Source organism: Grus americana, chromosome 1 (genome assembly GCF_028858705.1).
Source record: "Grus americana isolate bGruAme1 chromosome 1, bGruAme1.mat, whole genome shotgun sequence".
NCBI lineage: Eukaryota > Metazoa > Chordata > Aves > Gruiformes > Gruidae > Grus > Grus americana.
Genome location: NC_072852.1, coordinates 22,449,181 through 22,474,139, shown reverse-complemented (window position 1 = coordinate 22,474,139; position 24,959 = coordinate 22,449,181). Strand labels below are relative to the sequence as shown.

Here is a 24,959-nt window from a genome sequence, read left to right as displayed (position 1 = left end):
AAGGTTATTTAGAGAAGTAGCAATAGCTCAAACATGCCCATTTTATTTCACTGAATACAGAATCCAGAAGAGTTTTGCACACATGTTATATTCATCCATCCTTCTGCAGTCCAAGAACACTAGTTTTGACAGTCAGGACTAAGTAGTTTCAAACTGAGTGTACTGACAGCAGAATTAATTCATGATTATCATATTAATGTATACCTGTGCTTCATGAATATATTATGCACTGCTGGAATCGCAAGTTAGATACTGTTCACTAAAGCTTTAAAGATGAAGACAAGATGACTTGAAAATAAGCCATTCAGGAATTCTATTAAATCTGTATCAAGCTATGGAGCTATAGAAAGTGATCTTAAAAAGAGTATTTTGAAAACTCCTGGGGAAAAAAAAAATATGGTGGTACTTACAGAATTACTGTAAGTGTTCCAACACTGAAAAGATTAGAGATGATTGATTTGTCATCCACCATTACCTGTAAAATAGCTTCAATCACTGTTAATGTTTTTCCAGTTCCTGGTGGTCCAAAGAGAATGTAAGGTGTTGGACGACATTCGCCACTCAGTATCCTTTTCACTGCCAGTTTCTGTTGCTCATTCAGCATAGGATTGAAAAATTCACCATCTTTCTGTTTAAGTGGCACAGTTTCACCAACTATAAATCAAGATAAGCCTATATTAAAACTCCACATAAGTATTTTTAAGATAAGTAGATTAGAGGAATTCCAATTCACACTATACTTCCAAAAAATTTAATTTTCCTTACATGGTAACAACTAATGAATTTCTCAAAAATTCTGATTTCACAGAATAGCATATAGAAAATAAGCCATTAATATTTCAGAAGTGTATTGGATCTTTAATAAAATTGGAGGCCAGAAAAGGACTATGATAACGTAACCCAACAATCTGTAAAAACTCTGTTCAGTAATTTTAGCATCAAGTTCACTTTTTTTGTCCTAGAATAGCAAAATTTCAGTAACTTTCAATAACTGGTACTTCCGGGACAGTACCAGTACTAGATGACCAGTAGTAAGACACAACTATTAAAATTTTTTTTCTTAATCCTGTCTGAATTAGTCTAGCTTTAGCTTTCTACAGCAGAATCTTGTTAACCCTCAGACAGAAGTTCGTTCTAGGTAATCTATTCCATACTTTAGGCATCTTATTCCTAAGAAGTGATACAAATCACCCTCTCTGGCGTTTAAAGTAACACTTTCCAGAAAAGCATAGGAATGATCTGGGCTTTCTGAAAACTTTTCTAAAGTTTTAGCATCTTTGGCAAAGTAGCTATCCCAAGGATAAGACACAGCATCTCAGCAACAAATTTGAAACTTTGAACATGACCAAAAATTTTCCAGTAAAGGATAGGAAAGTGATAATTTATTGAGTTCAAAATATATCACTAGATGTTTACTGCCCCCTCCCTGGAAGTGTTCAGGGCCAGGCTGGATGGGGCTTTGGGCAACCTCATGTCCCTGCCCATGGCAGGGGGTTGGAACTAGACGATCTTCAAGGTCCTCTCCAACCCAAACCACTCTATGATTCTATGAACTGAAGATGTTTAAGCAACCCATAGAAAGACTCCAATGGAACTTCCTGCTAGTACTGTTCTAGAATTTAAAAGACAGCACGAGGACATCTAAAAGGTATCTTACTCAGCCCTGGTTTACCGAGGTGATTGCAACTTGAATATAAAGTATTAAAGCATACCAAGTTGGCTTGTTTGTGCAGTTACTCTCATCACATCTCTTATGTTCATCTCCCTTGATGCCATGCATTGTGACTGTTTGTTCTGCAGTTTTTTGACCTGAAAACAGCAAGTGAAGATAAATGCATTTATAACCTTAAGATGACAGGTAACTATCTTCGCTAACACTTCTGAAGTTGCTAGGTTTTAATTTTTCCCGCTAAATAGCATTAACCCATTAAACAGAGTATCTACTGTGAAGACAGAAAATAGGGTAGTAGAAAGTGTGAGGATTTCCCACCTTAAAATTAAGATTTTTAAAAGTTTGGCTTATGTTAACATTGAACATTTATTTCACAAATACTTTGCAGGCTCAGATGAGGATTTTGAAGCCATGGGTGAATAACTTGTTGCCTTCCACAAAAGCTGACATCCACATTCCATACCACTAAGCAAAATGATACCTCTTTCAGAGTGCAGCATGTGAGAAAACTGCTTGTATGGAACATGGTGTTTGCAAGGTTCTGGACCAAATACCTCCGTCATCTTAATAACACTGATCCTAATCCAGTGAAGTGATGAGTGTTAGATGTTGATTACTCCTTGTACAGGACACAGGTATCATCCAGAGATGTCTGCTGCTTCCCCAGAGCCATGATGTCATGGAAAGACTGCAAGGCTCATCTAGTCCTTCTGACTACTCCCTTTGCTGCTTACCCATGTGGGTACTAGTGACAACTTGAATAGATCAAGGGGATGATCATATAGCTCTGGGGTAAGCATGAGGGGTCCAGGTGATGTTCTCCACCATCCTTCTAGTCAAACAGAAAGGCCCCAGTAGAAGCAGGCATCTTGCTGAACAATAATGAGCTGCTCTCACCAGCATGATTCTGAGTCTATGTGCAGGAGCTCCTTGACTGCACATTATTAATTGCAAACCTAGAGACATATCCGAGTTGTTACCACAGGAGTATGGAACAGCAGCAGTATTGTCTGCTAGAATATAATAATCCCCACTAGAAGATAACATGGATGAGACTTCTGACAAACAACTGGCATCGCTGTCCTGATCACAGGTCATGCAGCTTCCTGGAGATTTCGATCATTCACACATCTGTTGCAATTCACCCAGGAAATGTCTAGAATTTCTTGACTGCGTTGGTGACAGCTTCTTGATGTAAATGGATGACACGCTGACCAGAAATAATGTTCTAATAAACTTGCTGCTCATATACAGCAAAGAGCATGTGTCCATATCAGCTTCTCTTGCAGAGATTGCAAGATTGGAGGAAGGCTCAGAAGGTAAAGCAGCGGAGTTGGAACTCTGGCACTTCTACAGCAAACCTGTTTCTGTAAGACATCAGCAGGCAAAAATCCTCTGGGAAGCTACCACGTGGGAAAAAGGTGCCCAGGAGAGCTGAAAGTTGCTTATTGAGAGATCATAAGTAAACCATCCTGTTGCACAAGATCATCAGAAATTTCAACAGAAGGCCTGCTTAGCTAAGCTTGTAGCTTCTTGATGATTTTATAAAGATCTTATTACAAGCAGAAACAAGGACAGGCAAAATACAAAAACACCGCTTGGACAGTTGGACAAAATCAGGAAGGTCAAAGTACAGCTGAAACTAAAATGTGGCGAGAACAGAGTAAGACAACAGCAAATATGGTGGAAGAGAGGCAGTTCAAGGATCACGGAGGCTCACAGATGGATAAGAGAAAACAATTTATTGATGGATGATGGGAAAGAACTCTAAGTCCTTTCTGCCTCACATGCAGGCCTCTAGACTCCTGTGCAAAGTAACAGTATGGGAAGGAAAGGGACAAGTAACGGAAGAAGAGGACCATGCTACAAACTGCTGAGAGACACTGCATAAAGTAGATGTATCAGCATGGTGAATCACAACTGTGGACGCTACTGTGTATTATCTACAATAAAAAAAATAATCATGACAAGCCAGGGAATGTATCTGACAGGAGGAAAAAGCTAATATTACTCCAGTTTAAGATGGACAAGAAAGACCTGGGGAACTACAGCTTATCAGCCTCACTCCAGTCACTGAGAATATCATGGAGCACATCCTTCTGGATTCCATGTCCTTCACATGATTGGAAAAAAGGGTGACCAGGAATAGTAAATATGGCTAAACCAAGGGGCAGACCTTACATGACCAACCTGATTTTCCTCTATGTAAGGAGACTATTATGCAGACAGACTATTACATGGACAAAAGAAAAGCAGTTATTGTAATACTCCTTGACCTTAGCAAGGCTTTTGAAATGGTTTACTTATCCCATCATTCTTATTTGTGGCCTGAAGCCATATTAGCTAGATCAACAGACAGTTAGATGAGTTGAAAGTTGACCGAACTACTGGGTTCAAAGAGTATTAATCAATAGTTTGATACTCAGCTGGAAGCTGGTCAAAACCTAAGAACCCCAGGGTGGTTGTAGACATCAGTATTATTCAGTATCTTCATCAATGACTACGATGAAACTAAATAACACCGCTGAAAAATCTGCAGACAACACAAAATCAGCAGTCATACCTCAAATACATGATGGTTCATCTTCAGTTCAGAGGGACCATGAGAAACTTGGCAACAGAGCCAACAGAAAACTCAAAGTTCAGTGAGGAAAAATGGAAAGCTCCACATCTGGGATTGAGTAACTGTGTGAACCAAGAAAGGCCAAGAACACACTGGCTGACTAGTAATCCTCAGGCTCTCTTCAGCATCCTGGGTTACTGTGAATGCTAGAACTGTACATGAGCCAATATCATGTTCTTGTTATGAACTGGAGAGGCTGAGAGAGCTTGGATTTTTAGTTTGGCCACGAGGAGGTGAAGAGGCAGTCTAATAGACCATGATGGCTTAAATCAGAGTTATTAAAAAAATAAAAAAAATAAGATAAACTCTTCTTTGTAGTCACACATAAGATATAACAAGGGACCACATCCACAAGTTGCAGGTGGAAGACTCATACTGGGAATTCAGAAAAATCTTGAGTGGAAAGGTGGTGAAGCACAAGTTATGCAGAGGCTACGAAATCTCTAAACAAAAATAAAGAAACGCCTTCCAACCGCCCCCAAATGGACTTGATGTAGTGTTGTTGACAGTCCTGCTTCAAATAGAAGGAGGACTAGGTAACCTTCTTAAGTCCTTTCTAAGAGTTTTCTACATTTTCTTCATATAATTGAACTAGCAGTTAAGAAGCCTGGGTAAATCTACTCAGAACAAGATGATTACCTTCTATCATAAAATTTTTTCCTGCCACAGTGACAGAACTTAAGTATCTACTCAACAGTAGCCTCGGAAACTAGTCTAAGGTAAATCTGACAATTCCAATTATAATCATACAGGGTTTTTTATAAGCACGTACCATTTAAGATGGGAGTGTTAGCTTAACAGTATCAGTTATCATAAAATCCCTTGTCCCCAGGCAGCAAGTTTCTGTCATCAGAAAGCAGCAGAATACAACTTTGATACTCCATTATGCAATTCCTTTCTAAGGATAGTTGTACAGTAGGTATCTGTTACCAATCTGAATGGTATTCAGCATTTTAAGGAATATTTACAGAATACATACCTTACTTTCCTGTTGGGAACATTGTTCAAGGCCATCATCAACAACATGATAGGCAGTAGTATTCTGGGTCTTGATAACTTGTGGTGATTGTAAGACAAGGTTTTGCGGAAATAATACTTCAAATTTAGGGGAGAAAGCAGAGAAATTTGAAAGCCACACAAGCACTTCGCATATTTCACTGATTAACATTACTGCCGGTACATCAGCTTGCTCCGAGTTGCCAAAACTGGTTTATCAGAACTAACATAAAATTAGTAAAGACCTGTGTGAAGTTCATACAGATCATTCTACTCAACCATAAAACAGGAAATCAGTGCTTTTTAATAAATTCTGAGGTAACACAAAACACTGCCATTTCACTTGCTATTATTATGACAGTATGATTTCTACAGTTCTTATTGACTCAAACAGTTCACAAAAGTTCTTTTCCACTCCTCTCCCCTGTGATGGCAAGCAGATGAAATCATTCTGATGACATCTACTCTAGATTCAGAGAAGGTTTTTTGTTTGTTTGTTTTTTAAAAAAACCAAACAAACACACACCCCCCCCCCCCCCCAAATTACAGAAAGCTCCTCTAAGAACAAACTACAATGCATTCTTCTCAGTATGCCCTGATGTGAAAGCAATATAAAACACAAGACCCCACAAACTCCTCTAGACAGCTTAAGTCAACTGAAGTTTACCTTTTTCACCCAGGTAGCTAGCTTGCTCAACTGCCAACTGGCATCGCCTACTAGTAATCCTGTTAACAGAATACAAATTTGTAGATTAAAGTAAAAGCTTACATTTCCATAAACTACACCTACAAGGTATCCAGTATTTTTTACTATGCACCAGTGCATATGAAAATAGGAGTTTTATAGAAAACTGCCTTTTTTAAAAAAAAACAAAACAAAACCAGAAGCATCTATGAGATATATGCTGCAGAAGTGTCAATCGACAGCTTTGCTATGAATAACGTTGATACATATATTCTCTAGCTCTTCAGTGAGAAAAAGATGGCCTGGTGTTCCAGACTTAGATGATCTTTCAAGGAAGTTCTCTGTGAAGCTGGTTTTACAGAGAAGATTAAGCAACTCTGTATAGATAATAAACATCCCATGAATAAAAAAAGTATAATAAAAAGATGGGTGGTTAACATTAATTTTTTTTGCATGGTCTTGCAGTCATATTGGTATATTTTTTTCTTAAAAAAAACAACCAAAAGAACCCCAAACCCCTCAAAAAACCAAAAGATCCCACCTCATCCCTCTCACCATTTCACTACCTGGCATTGGTGCAATCATTTAGAGAGGCTTAAGACAAGAATTCATTGTACATTGTGACAACAGTTGCAGTCTTTTACCAATGAATGTAGTGCCAAAGGTGTGTTGAGGGAAAGAGGTGAAAGAATTGGCAAGATCTTAATTATGTCCTCCTACCTGTATCCACCAAAACAACCAACTGACAGTCACGTATATTTTAAAAGTCACTTTACTAGAGGAATCATTAAATGCAGCTTTTTGGAAACTTATAAAGATACCTGCAATGAACAAATTCCACATCCATGGGCTCCAAGTTGTAAGCCTGTTCAAAGTCTGCATTAAATTTAAGAGTAACATCTTCATTACATATCTGTTGCAAAGATAAAAACCAGTCAGTTTACTGATGAAGGTTTAGTACTTTAAACACAAAGAAGCATCTCTGAAAGCATTGAACCCTCCCATCACCTCCAAAAAGAACACCAAGATTTACCTGCTGTCAACATATTGCATATCTAGATTAAGTTATGAGTGCTTTCAGAGCAGGTAAAGATTATAATCTAGAAAGAATAGGGAAGCCAAAGTCTTCAAAAAATACAATAAAAATACAAAATCACCACTCAATGTAGATAAAACAAATCTAGCTTTCCAAAAGCCAGGTTAAACTAGTCTGTAACTCCATGAATTGCTATCTTCCCCTTTGAAACCTGTGGGCCACAGTATTTTCAACAGAAGATACACCTTGCTTACCTCAGTAATATAGGCAACATACTCTATTATATGCTCAGAGTAGACCTGACTTTTCAGTATCACCTTATCACCTAAACAAAGTTAAAAGGCAACATACTGTTACAAGGAATAGTAAAATTCTTGCCGCAGCACTTAATTTCTTCCTCTTTTGCATGGTTAAACTAGGAGAATTTGCAGGATGTTAACTAACTTCAGCAAAGTTGCTGTGTCTGTGAGTACCTGTTCTGAAATGCCACATGCAGCTGTATATTACATGTTAAAAGGCACCTAACATTGATGCCATCAGACAACACCTCCTGAAAACAGGATCTTGTACGTTATATTATTTGATGTTCTTAATTCAATTTTAACTGCTTTCCCAGTGTTTGCTTTTGATACACCTATTGTCTTTCAAGTTATTACTACATTGCACAATTTATTTTTGCTGAAGGCCCCACCAATTTTCGTACATGAAAAATCCTAAAGTATCGTAATGTGCATAAGAACAGATGCAGGCAACGCTGCTTCAGTAAGACTGACTCACGCTGAGACACTAACAGTGCAGTTCACCTGACTAGTAGCCTAGATTAATAACCTAATGTTCAAATACGTGAAAGACTTCTTTAAACAAATGAATAAGCAGCGGAGTTAGTATTGCACTGAAAAAAAACAAATAGCATGTTGATTGATATATCTCATATTAATTACAACCTGTAGTCAGATGAGGTCTGCCCTCTTCCACTCCTGGCACTTCCAAGACTAACAAGTTCCCATTCCTTTTCAAAGTAACCCCACTCATATTAAAGTCTTTTATCTCCATTTCTGCATGGATCTCTTCAAGCCACAAAAGAGTAGAGAAGTTTGCTTTATAATTATCTAGATTAAGATGCTGAAAAACAGAATAGCATACATTATTGTTATAACTTCTGCAAGAAGATATGGAACCCACTATTCTTAACATTATACATAATACCTCTTAAGACAGACTGCACAGCAACTGAGTTGCCAATTAAGGCACCTAAATACTTGTCCCTGCACACTAGCTAACATTTTAAACTCCCCCAGTAGTCAAAGCAGAATTAGTGTAGTCCTCAGAACTCAGTTACAATAGCCAGAGTTAACTAAGTTTCTCCCTACTACAATGGCAGTTTCAACATCTGAATTCAGGGGCAGTCTATGAACTGAGTTCTATGCTCAGCAATCCCAGAAAGCATTGACATCTAAGTACAATGGGCAGAGATGGGTGAAGAGAGAGTCATGTCAGTCTTGGCCCTGGCTGATGATTATACAACTTATGGCAACTTGAAAGAACCTGAACTTTCTCCCTTAGAGCTTAATGCATCTCATAGAATCATCCAATCCTAGAACGGTTTGGGTTGGAAGGGACCTTTGAAGGTCAACTAGTCCACCCCTCCTGCCATGGGCAGGGACACCCTCCACTAGACCAGGTTGCTCAAAACCCCATCCAACCTGGCCTTGAACGCTTCCAGGGATGGGGCGTCCACAACTTCTCTGGGCAACCTGTTCCAGTGTCTCATCAACCTCACAGTAAATAAATTTATTCCTTCTATCTAATATAAATATACACTCTTTCAGTTTAAAGCCATTACCCCTTGTCCTGTCTCTACATGGCCTTGTAAATAGTCCCTCTCTGAATTGCCTGTAGGCCCCTTTAGGTATAGGAAGGCTGCAATAAAGTCTCCCCAGAGCCTTCTCTTCTCCAGGCTGAACAACAGCCTCTCACTGAAGAGGCATTCTCCAAAGCTCTATCTAAACCGTGACTGAGAGCACTGAATGCTATTTGGTATCTTCTCACTCAAATACAAGGTGAAGGAACAATACTTTCTGGAGCAAACTTAAAACAGTCACCAGTACCAGACAGAACTTAAGGTGTGGTTTAAAAAAAAAAAAAAAATTACTATTAGTGGCAAGCTTTCAGTATAAAAATTATTTCAAACACTACAGTGTTTTATCTTCTTTTTGAGAAAGGATCACTAACCTGCTATCTTAATGCTGTGACCTCAGGTTTTGTGTGAGCTGTTCAGAAAGCAGACACCATAGCCTTTTACATTTTTGAAAAATTAATTTATAAGCCCCAGTTTATAAGTCCTTAAAAAGTTAGGAGGGAAAACAACCACCTGAGTTGTAGCAATGTTATACCTGAAATCAGGACAAAGTTTTAGAGAAGGAAGCACTGTAACATTCTTCTTAGACTTCAATATTGGTGGTTTTTTTTTTTTTTTTTTTTTTTTTTATGTACTCTGAAAAGAGCATACTTGTGGGAAGAATTTGAACAAGCCATGGTGAATTAGATTTGAGGATTTTTTTTTTTAAAAAGTTTTGAACCACAAGAAAATAATCTTCTGTTATTGCAATTACTTAAGAATTTCTGCTTCTATTTGCTGTGAAACAACTGCTGGACTACCCTTCTGACATCCCAAAAATCTCTTTCTAGTGATGCCTAAAAAGTGAGAGGGAAGAACAATCTTTGTTCAGCTTCTGTAATATCCTCTGCACCCCTAGTATGTTTCTACTCCCTTTTCAGTTTTTCACATTTACCCTTTTGTGCTCTTGTAAGTTCAGATTCTGTGACATACTGAAACCCATGAAGTTACGGGATACAGACTGAAGTCTTCAGTCTACTTGGTAACAGTATTACATCATCTCCTATTACACTAAGGGCTACACATTTTTTGCTAAATTAAGGCCAGCTTGAACAAACACACTTATATAAAATATATTTTCTTATATAAACCTACACTTGCATACCTCTGCTAGGAGTGGCTGAAAGGTCAGTATGTCTAACTTCTGCTCCACACATCTTCTTAACTCATCTGGTATGGTATAATGCGGAAGAAAGCTTGGCAACTGCTTTCTGTGATTTCTAAAACAAAAGTGTATGACATATCATTTAGCTTTCTCAAATTATATAGATGAAAACCAGCTAATTAACATGCCATATCATCAAGGCTATAAAACCAAACACACACACGATGGACCCAATGATTCCTTCAAAGTAACAATTGAGAAGTTTGCTATATTGAGAAGAAAGATAAGTGTTCCAGTTACAGATTATTTGAAAACATTGTGTGCCTGCTTTTTCAGTTTAGGGATATTTTTCTAAGTAAATACTCCAACTATAACGGCAGCTTATTTGCAAAAGGAAAAGTTCTGAATGAAAGATGGGAAACATTTATCAGATACAGATGTTAAAGTTGCTTGAGGAGTTAAGAAGCTAACTCTCTCAGAAAACTATTCCTGATTTTCCATCTTCTTAATAACACAATTCTTACTTGTAGATTACTATGCAAGTGTTTATCTTGCTTATCATCACATTGTATGCTCCTGTTTGACAAATCTACAAAGAAATCAAGCAGTTCATTACTAAACCTCTTTTATCAGTGATGTCCACAGTTCTCTTGTTTCCAACATACATATATAAACATGTACAGATGCTCCCTTTCACATTTTCTTTGTCAGCATTACAGAACAGACATAGCAGTACCAAATAGAGCAGTATTAGGTAAGTGTTATTTTTTGCTCTAATTCACAGTACCTTTTGTATTTAGGGGCAACCACTGTTGTCTTCCTTGGCTGAGGTTCTGGAATAATATTAGGCTTTCTTGGAGAAAATGGCTCCACAGATGCTATTAGTAATTCTTCTTCATTTGTTACAGTGGCTTCAATATAGCGTCCAACAGTAAAATCAGAAAACCCAAGCAACAGGAGTTCTTTACTGTACCCAGGATTTCTTCAAGTAAGCAGAAGTTATGTTTTTAAACCCATCATGTTCATACTTTATTTTCTCCAGCCATAAGTATTTTTAAAAATAAAATTGTGGATTCTCATTTCAGCAACATATGAGAACTGCTAACTTAGGGTAATTCCTTACACTTACTCCACACCCTGAGTTCAATCCAGGTATTACAAATACTAACAAAAAAGTGTAAAAAAAGTCTCAAAACCCCAATTTCATCAAAAACTTGGGTAAAGAGCAAAATCCCTCCCCTCAACATACTAGGCACAGAATTAATACTTCCATAAGAAGGAACATCTTGGAATTAGCTCTTACTGAAAGAGATTAGCTGAACATTTCCATCAGAGGAACCTGAAGCATACCCCTTCACTGTCTGCAGCAAGAGCTTTACTCCACCTTGCTTAAGGCTACTCAGAATTGAACCCTAGCTGTAAACACATCAAGTAGAGAAAGTAGGAAAGATTCTTTCTTTCTGAAAAACACACTTTATGTGTAAGCAGTGCTTGGGGAGTGACAAAGAGGAAAAGATCAGAGGGAACAGTTTCTTCAGATTGGTTTCTAAGGAACTTAAGAGATCTAACACACACCATCTGCTCCAAAATCCCTTAATGAACTTGTCCCAGCACTACTCCGAGCACAATTCTCTCCTCAGCACTAACTACACAGCCCAACACTGTTACTGTGTGCCTGAGACAAAAGCATCCCAGGAGGATACCAGCCTACTTTCTCTATGGCAGGCGTACCACTTTCATGCCAACAAACACTACATGCTCAGGTTAAAGCTATAGCCTGGTTTTCTCTGATACACAAACTCAGGGTAGACACTGAACTGTCAGATTCATGGTCCAAATTTGCAATCTCTACAGTCTCTTAAGTGGCCAGCAAGCACTTGCTACCTTCATGCTGCAACCTCCCACGCAGTTTTGTGTGGATTGTTCTGTAGTAGATTATCAGATTTTGTGGCATTTACAGATCTACAGTGAAGTATAAGTTTTTCTTTCTCCACATGTCTGTCTTCACAAAGGCAGGGCATGCCTGCAGTTTATCTTTCAAGTTGCAGCTAAATCATCCTCTCAGGAAAATTTCTACCCCTTGCCTCATTGTTGCCATTTAAAATGGTAACAGAACTGTGTGAAAGTTAATGCAGTGTTACTTTTATGAATGAAACACTTTAACCTTGTTTTCCCCTGCCCAACTTTTAAATTATGATCATAAGAATCAATGGTTGTGGTACACAATATTTGTAGAGCTACAGCTGGAAGTAATTGAAAAGTACATGAAAGTAAGCTTTCCAGCACAAAGCTCCTACTTGAATTCTGAAAGAGCTCACACAAAGCCACTTTTTACTCTTAGCTAAACCCGCGAACTATTTGGTACAGCAAAGTATTTTAGTTTTTCAACGTTTTTTTTAAGATCTGCAAACCACTTCCTCTGTAAGTTACACCAAGGAAGAAAGCTTTTTTTATTTCAGCAAACATGAACCCGCATTTACAGGTTCACAGGACAGGGAAGCTTGAGACAGAGGCATGTAGCAACATGAATATGATGTCAGGGTACCAAAACTGGAAGAAATGTATCGGACATAACACAAAAATTCCCAGGAAGTCTACATTAGCTCTAGTGCTCATGGAGCAATGGGTTTCTTAAGAATAAAAACAGCTACAGGTATTATCTTCACCTTAACTTCTCTAAAAAAAAAAATTATCTACTCCCTACTCTTCATTTACTTTATCCTACACTAAAAAGTGAACTGTGCCCAGAATAAGGGAACTGTTAAGTTAATTTTTATGATTAGTTTCTATTTTATCAGTCAGAACCAATGGAAAGACATACTTACACAGCTGTGCATATGATCATTATGAATGTTTTTCCACCTGGTGGTATGACAATTTCTCCAGTAATACTGATGTGCTTTACTGGTTGTTCCACATCTTCTCTTTGCTCATTTTCTCCATTATGTAGATTTTCATCTTTTACCAAGGAAAAGTTTTCTTTTGTCCTTGATAAATTTGTATCCTGAGAATTAATTCCTCCTGTAGTAAACAGATCATAATAAATTCTGTTACCGCTATTGCTAGCATAGACAAGTCTTCTCAAACAAACCTACAGGTCTTCTGAGGAGTTAACACTCAGCATTCAAATGTTAACATGTCACCGTACCTGGAATAACTCCGTCCTTCATAATGGCTGTATTATTCAATGACTCATATGCTGTTCCTCCACTGTCGTTATAAGAATTAATTGCAGCTTTTGAGAGGTTTTCGTGATTTATTGGAAGAGATGACAGATACGCTTGTGGACTGTTCTCACATTTTTGAGGAATCTGAAAACTGAATTGCTTGTCCTTCACCCATCCAGCTAATCTGCAGCTGATTAAGGACTGTGGTACACTCCCTTTATTCCTAGAAGTAGTTATATAATTAATTACATAATTAAATACATAGTTAATGTTCTTGGGAAGCTTAATTCTACCTGAAGTCAAATACAACTGCCTGTAGCAGGTTAGTTCACCGTTGTTTCATAACCACTATCAGAAAGAAATTGCATTGCTGCTTCTAACTCACAAGGACTAGAACCTCTCCTAAATGTTAATATTTCTAGGTCATATCAACTACCATATGAAGCATACAGAAATACAGTGTATAAACAAGCTACTGTAACTTAAAATTTATCATTGGGTAACTAACTCTTAGGAAAGAGCACATAGCAACAAACAGAACGTATTCAGGTGTGACTTCATTTGAGCCTGTATGCCCAGGTGTGGCATAGAGTGTTTTTGTGTGTGAAAACACAAAACCATACACAGAAAAGGAAAGACTATCACAACAAAACACTGTTGAGGAAACACCATAATAGTTCTTCAGCATCCAAGTTAAAAAAAAAAAAAATTAGGAAAAAATCTGATCGGCTTTTAATAGATGAGGATACAACAGTCCTCTAGTCTAAGATTTTGAGGATGACAACATATCTGCGGTTTAATTTAAACACACTTACAAGTAAAATAATTTACTTAAATCCTCATTCCCAAAGAGATTTTATTAGGATTGAAAAGAGACATAGGACTGGGGAGCCTCAAAGCACTATCTGCAAGATAGTTGCTAATAAAAAGACTATGCTAAAGACATTAAAATTCAATATTAAAGTCTCTTTAATTCCACAGTATTTGGGGGTTACTTGAAGACCAAGAAACACAATGCTCAACTAGGTTTCTATATGAAAGACAGGTTTACAGACTACAGAGTGATGGAAAGAAAGCAAGCTTAGAACAATCAGAAAGGCTTACTCTATCCAAATGATCATTCTTTTAGATTCCCCCTGCTTCAGAGTTCCAAAATTAGTCATTCTTGATATTTCCAACTCTCCTTTGTCTCTCATTAAGTGTTCATAAGGCTCATCCAGATTGACTCCATTAGAGTGAGATTGCCTGTAAAAATAATTTTAGCCAGCAATTTGAAACACAAATAGACTCAACAAATATCTTTGATTCAGCACAAGTTTAAGAATCACTATACCAAAGCATAGTCACAGTATTTCGGAAGCAGCAGGTGAGAGGGTTCACTGTTTCTCACCTACTTATACTTCCAAGACTATTAATTACCTTTAATAATTCAGGCAACAAATTAAAAACAACAAGCCTTTTGTCAGCAGCATAATAAACCAGCATAAAACTTTTGGTACAAGACTAAAATGATTAAGAAGCTGGCTAATCTTTGCTGAAAAGCTGAATCAAATGGTGACTGAAGGTGTCGTGGACCTCTTTTGGAGCTGAATCAAGACACGACAAACAGCAGCTCCTTACCAAGAGTCCTGATTAGCACCGGAGCTACAGAGATAAAATGACTAGACTGGAAGTGTTTCAACATGTATCCTAAATACTTAGGTCTTCTGCTTACTGCTACAATCTGAAAGCATCAAACTGAAGAAGAAATTAAAACAAAAAAGCTGAAAAACAAAAAGCACCCTTAAAAACTATCACACATACTACTGATGAAAAATGCCCATGAAACCAAAGTCACAGACTCTTTCCTGTATAGACAGTGACCAGAGCTCTAACCTCTCGGTGTCAGCTACCTGCAGAAACCATTTAAAAAATTGTTTCTATTCTACAATTAAGAAACTTGTCAGTTAAAGTGGCATGAAAATAACTTGGAAATATTTTAATAGTCTTGCCAATACTTACACGCTAAGTGTTCCCTGGTTATCTAATATAATAAAGTAGAAAATGACTGCAGCTGTTCTTTATTAGCTACATCAATTTACTAGCAAAGCCCACTAGATGTCTCCCATTTCAGCTTAAGCTGCCTCAATTTTTTGATATATGGTAGGAAATACACTAAAACTGAGAAATCAGCCTTAAGGTCTACTTTTGTAACTTGGCTTTAGTCATACTTTTCTGTATAAAATCCATCATTAAAAATAGGTCCAACTGAAAAAATAAGTGAACAAACTGTACTGTTGTGCAAAGTGATGTAAACACTTCAAGATTCATTTAGGTACAATTTAAATCTATTACATCCGTTATCTCCAGTGAAAACAACTCATTCCAGTCTTCATAGTGCCTTTGAAGACATATGTACCACCCTGAGCTATATTTCCTAGAGATCAAACAAGGCAAGTTCTCCCAAAGACTTGTGTTTGAGAGGTATCAGAATGCTGGTTTTGCTCTCCTTTGGACTTTCCAGTTGGTTGACAGTTTATCTTTGGCCTGCAGACTCAGAGTCAGTAATCCTACCCAGACTTTGTTAGCACTGAGATGACAGATTTTGAAGGTAATAACCCTATTTATGTATATTTGGACAGTATTTGTGTTTTTCACAGACAATCTCACAAGTCAAACTCTGGGTCTTTGCTGCAGAAATACTACTGACTAGTTGTTGCCCATTCTACATTTGTGTAGTCAATTATTTCACAAAATTTTTTTTCTTCTCCATACTGATCATCTACTTTTTCCAACATTTTCTGTGCTCTGTCCAGATCCTCCTCACATCACATATACCATCTAAAGTGCCTGCAGAATCTCTCAGTTTGATATCTGCAAGCCAAACAAATATCTAATATTCAGATCATTAAACTATTTAGTTGAGGAGAGCCATCTGAAGAATCACTACAACTTAAGCAAAATGGATTAAAGAAACATCATCCTGTTTACATCAGTTTTGCTGAAAATAGTTTTCAAACAGTGAAGTTCTCACTAGAAGAACATAGATTAGAAGAAAAACAAGGTAGGAGCATGAGCATGGCATTTTTTTTTTTTTTTTTTTTTTTTTCTTAACAAAACCATGCAAAATTCCTTCCTTGCCTAGCAATATCCCTGAGCTCAGCTGCTACTAGTTTTGCTTCTCTAGTAAGCACAGATATCCCCACCTTCTGGAAAGGAAGATAAAGCAAGGGCCAAATCATATCACACTCTGATGTTCCCAAAGATCTATCATGCATTCTAGTCAACTAGTGAAGAATTTACAGTATTCCTCACTTAACAGATGCAACAAAATTTAAGCTGCATAATTACAATTTATGTCTAGTTGGTATTAAGTGGAAAGAGAATGAATGAATATTACCCATCCTGGCTGACTGGCACCAAGCAGAGAGCTCTCCAAATATAACAGGACTGATTGCTCTCCACCACGACAGTGTTCACTAGATCATGTCTACAAGGTGAATAGCCATCAGGAAGTCTCAATGAATCCAAAGTGAAAAATATACTCTCATCTACTGTACCACTTCTTCCACAGATGCTGGAAATGCGAACCTGTAACAGTTTGTTATTCAGTGTTACTTGATATTATCTGCTTAAGCTAACAGGCATACTACCATTGCATACATTTTTCCTGCAGCAGTCACTCTCATGTTAACAGAGCTGCATTCTGAAGTTACCTCATGGGAGATAAACATACAGCTCTAACCTAGAATCACCATGCTTTTCTTTAGATTTAAAAGTGTAAAGAAACACATATACTTCAAATAAGCATTACAATCCGCTTGAGTGCGGACTACAATATGTACATTTGACTAAATCATGATACCTGTCTTGTGGCTTACCAACTTATTTAATTAATACTTCAATACTAGCAGTCACAAGAAATTTTTTTCCTATGCTTGACATGCACACATTATTCAATATATACAGTTAATGCAAATACAATAAACCATAAACCTAATATATGTATTCCTAGAGGGAACAAATATTTTCATTAAAATAAAGGGACAACTGTTGTTTTTAAGCCAAAACATTTGGATAAATTAAACATAAATTCCACAGTTATTACTTCTTAAAAAAGTTTGAAGATCCACACATCCTCATTACAACTGATGTAACTAAAACAACAGTAAGCAACCAAATCAACAATTGATAGCCAGTAAATGAGCTAGGTAGTCTTCCTGTTCTAACCAATGTGTATGCCTTTTCAAAAAGCTTTGTAATTTTACAAATAATCCTATAAATGAATGAGTTGATGTGTTTTATCTTTAATTAAAGATGTGTTATAGAAGATCTACCAATATTAGCAACTTAAAACCATGTACAAAACTCCACACAAGATTCCTCTTGCCAAAACCAATGTGCAGAACATTTACCTTGTCTACTTGCTTATATCTCAAAGGCTCTACAGCAACTGCTTCACTGTTCCATGTCGTTGGGTTAATAAAATATTTTGCTTGCACCCAGTCGCCTTCATAAGGTTTAAAACCTATGTAAACCAGAACATTTCTCAAGTTTAATTGCTACTGATGACATTTCATAGAATCCTAGAATGGTTTGGGTGGGAAGGAAACTCAAAGATTGTCTAGTTCCAACCCCCCTGCCATGGGGGGGGACGACACCCTCCACTAGACCAGGTTGCCCAAAGCCGCATCCAACTTCCCATACAGAATGAGTTTAAGTTAAATAAAGTGACCAGTCAGAACAATGCATCATTCAGACCCACCAAGTTCAAACTTCTCTTCACAGTTCTTACTCCAGTAGGTTACAACAAACTATGTAAGAGATGCTAGTGGAAAAATACACACTTGTTTACATGACTGCATGCAAGTTATGCTTAGTGAGAACGAACAGGTAGCCTTCTTCACCCAAATCCCCGTTTGTGTCACTACATATACTCTGTTAGAATTTATTTGGGATGTGGACTGGAAGTTTATCAGAAAATATTTCTATTGTACATATAAAAAAAAAGGAAAGCAAACAAGAAAGCCCCTACACACCTTCACAGACGTCTTCCATTGAAAAAAAAGTATTCTGATTAATATAGCCACCATCCTTACAGAGAGAGGTAACATTGCCAATTAATGTTTTCATATTTAGTTCAGAAGCATCACAAGTAGGATTGGAGTCTCCCCATGTATTCTGGACTGCATCTACCTATTAATACAAAAAGGCCCAGCACTCAAACAGCTGATACTTAGAATCACGTTAAACATATATTCCTAAAATAAATATCAGAATTTCAACTGCTTATGGAAGTCAAGCTCCTTATTAGACAATTCTATACTTACCGTAGGTGTTCATTTTTGCACAAAAACCCCCCATGAACCATAAACAGTAAGTGACTTCTCTTTAAGAAGTCTGCTCTATGCCGCAACACTGACAACTACCATAGTTACATGTTGATTTGTCAGATCTTTCCCATGCTTCCCTTGCTTTAGGTCTACTTAAAAATTTTCTTCATATTGACAGAAGGACTGCACCCTCTTTGCATTTATTTCAAGCTGCAGTCCAGGCTCTAGGAAGGGTTTATCATGTGCAATTCATTATTTCAGCCAGAAAACTTGCCTTCCCCATTAGCCTGGTGTACATCTCATGGACTATTATCATGTTCAGATGAAAAGCGTATTTATTATTGATGAATAATGATTACAAAAAAAAAAAGCTTTCAGCAAGCATCCAGCATCTTTGAATTGGTTTCCTATTTATACGTTAATTAAGATCTCTCCCTAAGATTAACAGCTGTAGTGGCTGATGAAGTTACAGCTTTGAACCTTGATGAGATTTTTAAATTCAAGGCAGAAAAGGTGAGAAACATAATAAACCAAAGTAACTTCCTAGACTAATATCTGTACTAACACATGTTTTACAGGAAGCAACTCTTTCTCACAGCAAAGACAAACGTTCACTTCTCCTTCATCCACGCAGTCATACTCAAAGGAAGAGAGTTACAGTGAATGGAACCATATTGTACTAAATTGCTCATGCAGTCACTCACAAAGCAGCCTATGATGGTATCTGGTCATTCTTTACAGAGAGTCTACTAGCCTTAAGTGAAGCTCTTCAAAACCTAAGTATCATCAACAGGCAGTGTTAAAATTTTTGTTATACTTCTCATCATAGATGTGTATGTGAACTTTATGTACACAGAACACATGCCCTCCACAATACGCATCCTCTTCTCAATTTTAATTAGATATTTTATGCAGCAACAATACTCCAGCAGTTACGTGTCCTACACATCACAGATACATTAGAGAGGCCTCTGCACATGTACACAACCCCCTGGATTTCCAAATGTTCAGTAGTTTGAGTTAGCCTGACCTTCAAACACCTGGAAAAATTAAAACAGATAGGTCAAATCCTCAAAATTTTGAGGGGGATAGGGAGCAAGGAAGAGAATACACCATACAACCTTGCTTTCCATAGACATGTCAATGCCTCCACTGATATTCAGGGCCTTACTTGAAAGCCATGATGCTCTTTTCCAAAAGAGTGCACAGAAACATCCAGTGGAGCTTCAACTGCTCAATTTTAAGTTAATTAAAAATTAAGTTGTCAATTTTTTACAACAGGAAGTTTTGAAATTTATGTTCTCACTTTTCTGCAAAAAGAGCAAACTTGCAGCCCCTGTTTATTTTCTTATCCATTCATATAACAATAACATAAAATTGACTCTGAAGCTCAAAAAAGTTAATACACAGAGATTTGAACGAGGCATGATTAAACAAATCCTGATGCAATTATCTCAATAGTTTCATAGTCACTAGATCTAGATCTATATTCAGAGAATCAGTATTAAAGGAACAACATTTTAAAGGAGATGGAATAAAATAATAGTAAAAACTCAAAACAACTTATCCCCACTAGGTGAAAGGCTGACAATTTCTCCTCTTTTGTAGAATTTGGAAGGCTAAAACTATAGTAACTTCCAGAAGAAAGCCTTAATGCATTTGCAGAGGAAGTGAGATTACTTTTTATCTCCAGCTCTTACCCTGATGGCCTTCAGGCCACCTGATGTTTTATCCTCTTCAATAACAGCAGTAACTTCCTGTCCAACAGTCAGCAGTATATATTTTGTAACAGCATCCTTTGTGAAGATTATCATGTCATCTATCATCCCATAATCATGGCAAAGTCTTGTCACTACTCCTTGCACAGTTTTTAATCCCTTGTCACCTGCATCCAGAGGAAGAGTGTTGACATAAAAACAAATCACTTGTTTACAGAACTATGCAACAAGTAACGAATGCTACTGATAGTACTATCCCCTCTATCAAAAAGTCATTCTCTTGTTCAACTAGAAATACCAGCAGTTGCTAACTAATTAGTTTCACATTTAAGTCTTGAAGTCTTATGGCAAGTTATGGTTTCAACCAATTAAGAAAGCTAGTTAAATGCAAACTATGTTGTAAAAACAACATTCTTTAAGCTGCAAGAAAAAAAAAATCAGATTATCTTGAGCTGGAAGGGACCCATACAGATCATCGAGTCCAAGCCCCTGCTCCTTGCAGTACTACCTAAGACTAAACCATATGACTAAGAGCGTTGTTCAGATGCTCCTTGAGCTCTGACAGGCTTGGTGCCATGACCACTTCCCTGGGGAGCCTGTTCCAGTGACTGACCACCCTCTCAGTGAAAAACCTTTTCCTAATGTCCAATCTGAACTTCCCCTGATACAGCTTCATTCCACGTCCTCGTGTCCTATCGCTGGTCACCAGAGAGAGGAGATCAGCACCTCTCCCTCTGCTGCTCCCCCTTGAGGAAGTTGTAGATAGTGATGAGGTCACCCCTCAGCCTTTTCTTCTCCAAGCTGAACAAACCAACTGACCTCGGCCACTCCTCATAAGGCTTGCCCTCAAGGTCTTTCACCATCTTGGTTACCCTCCTCTGGAAACACTCTAATAGTTTGATATCCTTCTTATATTGAGGCACCCAAAACTGCACACAGTACTTGAGGTACGGCCACACCAGTGCAGCACAGACTGGGACAATCACCTCCCTCAACCAGCTAGCTGTGCTGTGCTTGATGCACCCCAGGACACGGTTGGCCCTTTTGGATGCCAAGGCACGCTGTTGACCTGTATTCAACTTGCCATCAACCCAAACCCCCAGATCTCTTTCCATGGGGCTGCTCTCCAGCCTCTTGTCCCCCAATTTGTACATATAACCATGGATCATCGAGTCCAAATGTAAATGTAACGCTGCCAAGTTCTACTAAACCATGTCCCTAAGCACAACATCTACAAGTCTTTTCAATACCTCCAGGGATGGTGACTCGACTACTTCCCTGGGAAGCCTGTTCCAATGATCAATAACCCTTTCGGTGAAGAATTTTTTTCCTGATATCCAATCTAAACCTCCCCTGGCACAACTGGAAGCCATTTCCTCTTGTCCTATCACTTCTTAATTGGGAGAAAGGACTAACACCCACCTCACTACAACCTTCTTTCAGGTAGTTGTAGAGAGCAGTAACGTCTCCCCTCAGCCTCCTTTTCTCCAGGCTAAACAACACCAGTTCCCTCAGCCACTCCTCATAAGACTTGCTCTCTAGATACTTCACCGGCTTCATTGCCCTTCTTTGGGCATGCTCCAGGACCTCAATGTCCTTCTTGTAGTGAGGGGCCCAAAACTGAACACAGTACTCGAGGTGCTGCCTCACCAGTGCCAAGTACAGGGGCACGATCACTGCCCTAGTCCTGCTGGCCACACTATTTCTGATACAAGCCAGGATGCTGTTGGCCTTCTTGGCCACCTGGGCACACTGCTGGCTCATATTCAGCTGGCTGTCGACCAGCACCCCCAGGTCCTTTTCTGCTGGGCAGCTTTCCAGCCACTCTTCCCCAAGCCTGTAGCATTGCCTGGGGTTGTTGTGACCCAAGTGCAGGACCCCCACACTGAGCCTCATTGAATCTCGTACAGTAGTTGGCCTCAGCCCATCGATCCAGCCCATCCAGATCCCTCTGTAGAGCCTTCCTACCTTCAAACAGATCAACACTCCCACCCAACTTGGTGGTGTCTGCAAACTGACTGAGGGTGTACTCAATCCTCTTGTCCCAATCATTGATAAAGACATTAAACAGAACTGACCCCAATACTGAGCCCTGGGGAACACCACTTGTGACTGGCCGCCAACTGGATTTAACTCCATTCACCACAACTCTTTGGGCCTGGCCATCCAGCCAGTTTTTTACCCAGTGAAGAGTGCACCTGTCTATGAGCAGCCAGTTTCTCCAGGAGAATGTCATGGGAAACAGTGTCAAAGGCTTTACTGAAGTCTAGGTAGACAACATCCACAACCCTTTCCTCATCCACTAAGTAGGTCACCTTGTCATGGAAGGAGATTAGGTTGGTCAAGCAGGACCTGCCTTTCATAAACCCATGCTGACTGGGCCTGATCACCTGATTGTCCTGTATGTGCCACATGATGACACTCAAGGTGATCTGCTCCATAACCTTCCCCAGCACCGATGTCAGACTGACAGGCCTGTAGTTCCCCAGATCCTCCTTCCGGACCTTCTTGTGGATGGAAGTCACAATGGCTGACCTCCAGTCAACTAGGACCTCCCTGGTTAGCCAGGACTGCTGATAAATGATGGAAAGTGGCTTGGTGAGTACTTCTGCCAGCTCCCTCAGTACCTCTGGGTGGATCCCATCTGGCCCCACAGACTTGTGTGTGTCTAAGTGGTACAGCAGGTCACTAGCCATTTCCCCTTGGATTATGGGAGCTTCACTCTGCTCCCTGTCCCTGTCTTCCAGCACAGGGGGCTAGGTACCCCAAGAAGAACTGGTCTTACTATTAAAGACTGAGGCAAAGAAGGCATTAAGTACCTCAGCCTTTGTCACTATGTTTCCCCCCACATTCAATAAAGGATGTAGATTCTCCTTAGCCCTCCTTCTGTTGTTAATGTGTTTATAGAAATATTTTTTTTTTGTCTTTTACAGCAGTAGCAAGATTAAGTTCTAGTTGGGCTTCGGCCCTCCTAATTTTCTCCCTGCATAACCTCATGACACCCTTGTAGTCCTCCTGAGTTGCCTGCCCCTTCTTTAAAAGGTCATAAGCTCTCATCCCCTCCCGCCCAAGTTTCAGCCAAAGCTCTCTGTTCAGCAAGGCCAGGATCACCCCATTTCAGGTGCAGAAGCAGCATGTGAAAAAACATATCTATAACATGTATTCAAATACCTTGAAAAACTTGAGATAAAAATACCTGCAAGCTAAACAGCTTCTCCCCAAAGGTCTGGGCCAGCAATTATTATCAAGATTTTCCATAGCAAAAGGAAATTCTCAGCATTGTTTGCATGGGGAATCCAACACATTAAAAATTTCTATACTGGAAAAGCAGGAAAAGTAAACAAGCTATATAAATTCTTCAAATTTTTTTATATAATATTATAGTTAATACACTTCTGAACTGAGATGTGGTGCTGTTTCTCTGGAGATGTAGGAGCTTCGAGTATTTTGGATTAGAAGTAGCATGTACTTACATATCACACAAACTTTCACTCAACAACACTGCACTACAACTTCAGGCTTAAGGCTAAACTGAAGCATGCTAGTTCAGATTTCTAACATTATTAGCTGCACTCACAATCAAGACTATTAATACAGTACGCAATCTTTTTTGCTTTCTGTATTCATAAATAAGAAAAAACATTTTTTGCTACATTGAATAATGCTACTAAAAGTATCTTAAATGTACAGCATTTTGGAGCCCCAAAACATCAAAGCTACACTATCATCTCCATTCTATAGAAAGAAAGATGAAAAGAGTTTATTAAGACAGTAGTACAAGGAGAAGCCCAAAGTATCCACCACCACCACACTCTTCTTACACCTCACTCCATATTCTAAGCAGCAACAGTAACCTGTCCTACTCAGGACACATAGCAAAAAAGTACTGCTAGGAATACTCCCTCATGCGCTGCAGTCAAAAAGTTGTCTTCTTTTCCTAACTTATTTTCTTAAGGAAACAGGCCTTCACTCAGTCCCATTCACATGGGAGGCCACCAACACCTTTAATGCTCTGAAGCTGCACACAGGCCCTACATCTGGCACCACAAACCCACAAGGGACCCAGGAACCCCTACCTGAGGCTGCCCATCTCTCATCTTCTCCTTCCTCATCACCTGCACGTCTCCAGAAATAGGACAGCACCTTAGAAAAGAGGCCGAGCATGGCCGACCACCCCCTCCCAGACACCCCCTCCTATGGCCGCACTTCAAGCCCTCACGCCGCCGGCGGCCAATCACGCTGCTCGCTCCTGGTCACGTGAAAGAGCCCACGCCGCGTGCCATGGGGCGGAGCAGGGGAGGTGTTATGGGCTGACGTGAGATTTTTCGCTGCGGGCGGGCAGGCAGCTTTCCCCAGCGCTTTGGTGCCGGAGCTGCGCTGCAGCCCGCGTGCCTTGAGCGTGACGTTATGTAACATCCCGTGACGTCGAGCGGCAGCAGCAGTAGCCCGCTTTCCGCGCCCCCTGCTGCCTCGTGTCTTCTCTCAGGGGCGGCGCTCGCGACCTGTGGTGCAGCGTGCGCCCCCCCTCGTGGCGTCACGGGGCCGCTTTCCCGCCCGCCCGGCCCGCCGTGAGGGGACGGTTTTCTGGGGCGCCTCTGCCCCCGGCTCCGAGGGGACGACGTCTTCGAAGCCGGGAGAGGCGGGCTGTTGTCACCCCCGCTGCCCGGGCGGCGAGCGCGCTGGCTCCTCACCGCAGGCGGCACAGGGCCCCGCGGGAGAGGCAGAGGCCTCTCTCCTGGTAACGCCGA

At 39.4% G+C, this 24,959-nt stretch overlaps 1 protein-coding gene across 1 annotated transcript in view; it reads right to left on the bottom strand.

The window, feature by feature from the left end:
- The window catches only part of MOV10L1 (Mov10 like RISC complex RNA helicase 1), a 52,055-nt gene extending 27,680 nt beyond the window's left edge, over positions 1–24,375 (bottom strand). The window contains exons 1-17 of the mRNA XM_054807243.1: positions 24,288–24,375; positions 20,194–20,378; positions 18,200–18,356; positions 17,576–17,688; positions 16,561–16,751; positions 14,286–14,426; positions 13,163–13,404; positions 12,840–13,035; positions 10,802–10,996; positions 10,015–10,129; positions 7,957–8,134; positions 7,267–7,337; positions 6,798–6,889; positions 5,959–6,017; positions 5,275–5,390; positions 1,713–1,809; positions 476–654 (exon numbers count right to left, since the gene is read on the bottom strand). Coding sequence (XP_054663218.1) covers positions 476–654; positions 1,713–1,809; positions 5,275–5,390; positions 5,959–6,017; positions 6,798–6,889; positions 7,267–7,337; positions 7,957–8,134; positions 10,015–10,129; positions 10,802–10,996; positions 12,840–13,035; positions 13,163–13,404; positions 14,286–14,426; positions 16,561–16,751; positions 17,576–17,688; positions 18,200–18,356; positions 20,194–20,378; positions 24,288–24,375 — 2,415 coding nt within the window. The remainder of the gene's footprint in view (positions 1–475; positions 655–1,712; positions 1,810–5,274; positions 5,391–5,958; positions 6,018–6,797; positions 6,890–7,266; positions 7,338–7,956; positions 8,135–10,014; positions 10,130–10,801; positions 10,997–12,839; positions 13,036–13,162; positions 13,405–14,285; positions 14,427–16,560; positions 16,752–17,575; positions 17,689–18,199; positions 18,357–20,193; positions 20,379–24,287) is intronic.
- Between the last annotated feature and the right edge of the window lie 584 nt (positions 24,376–24,959).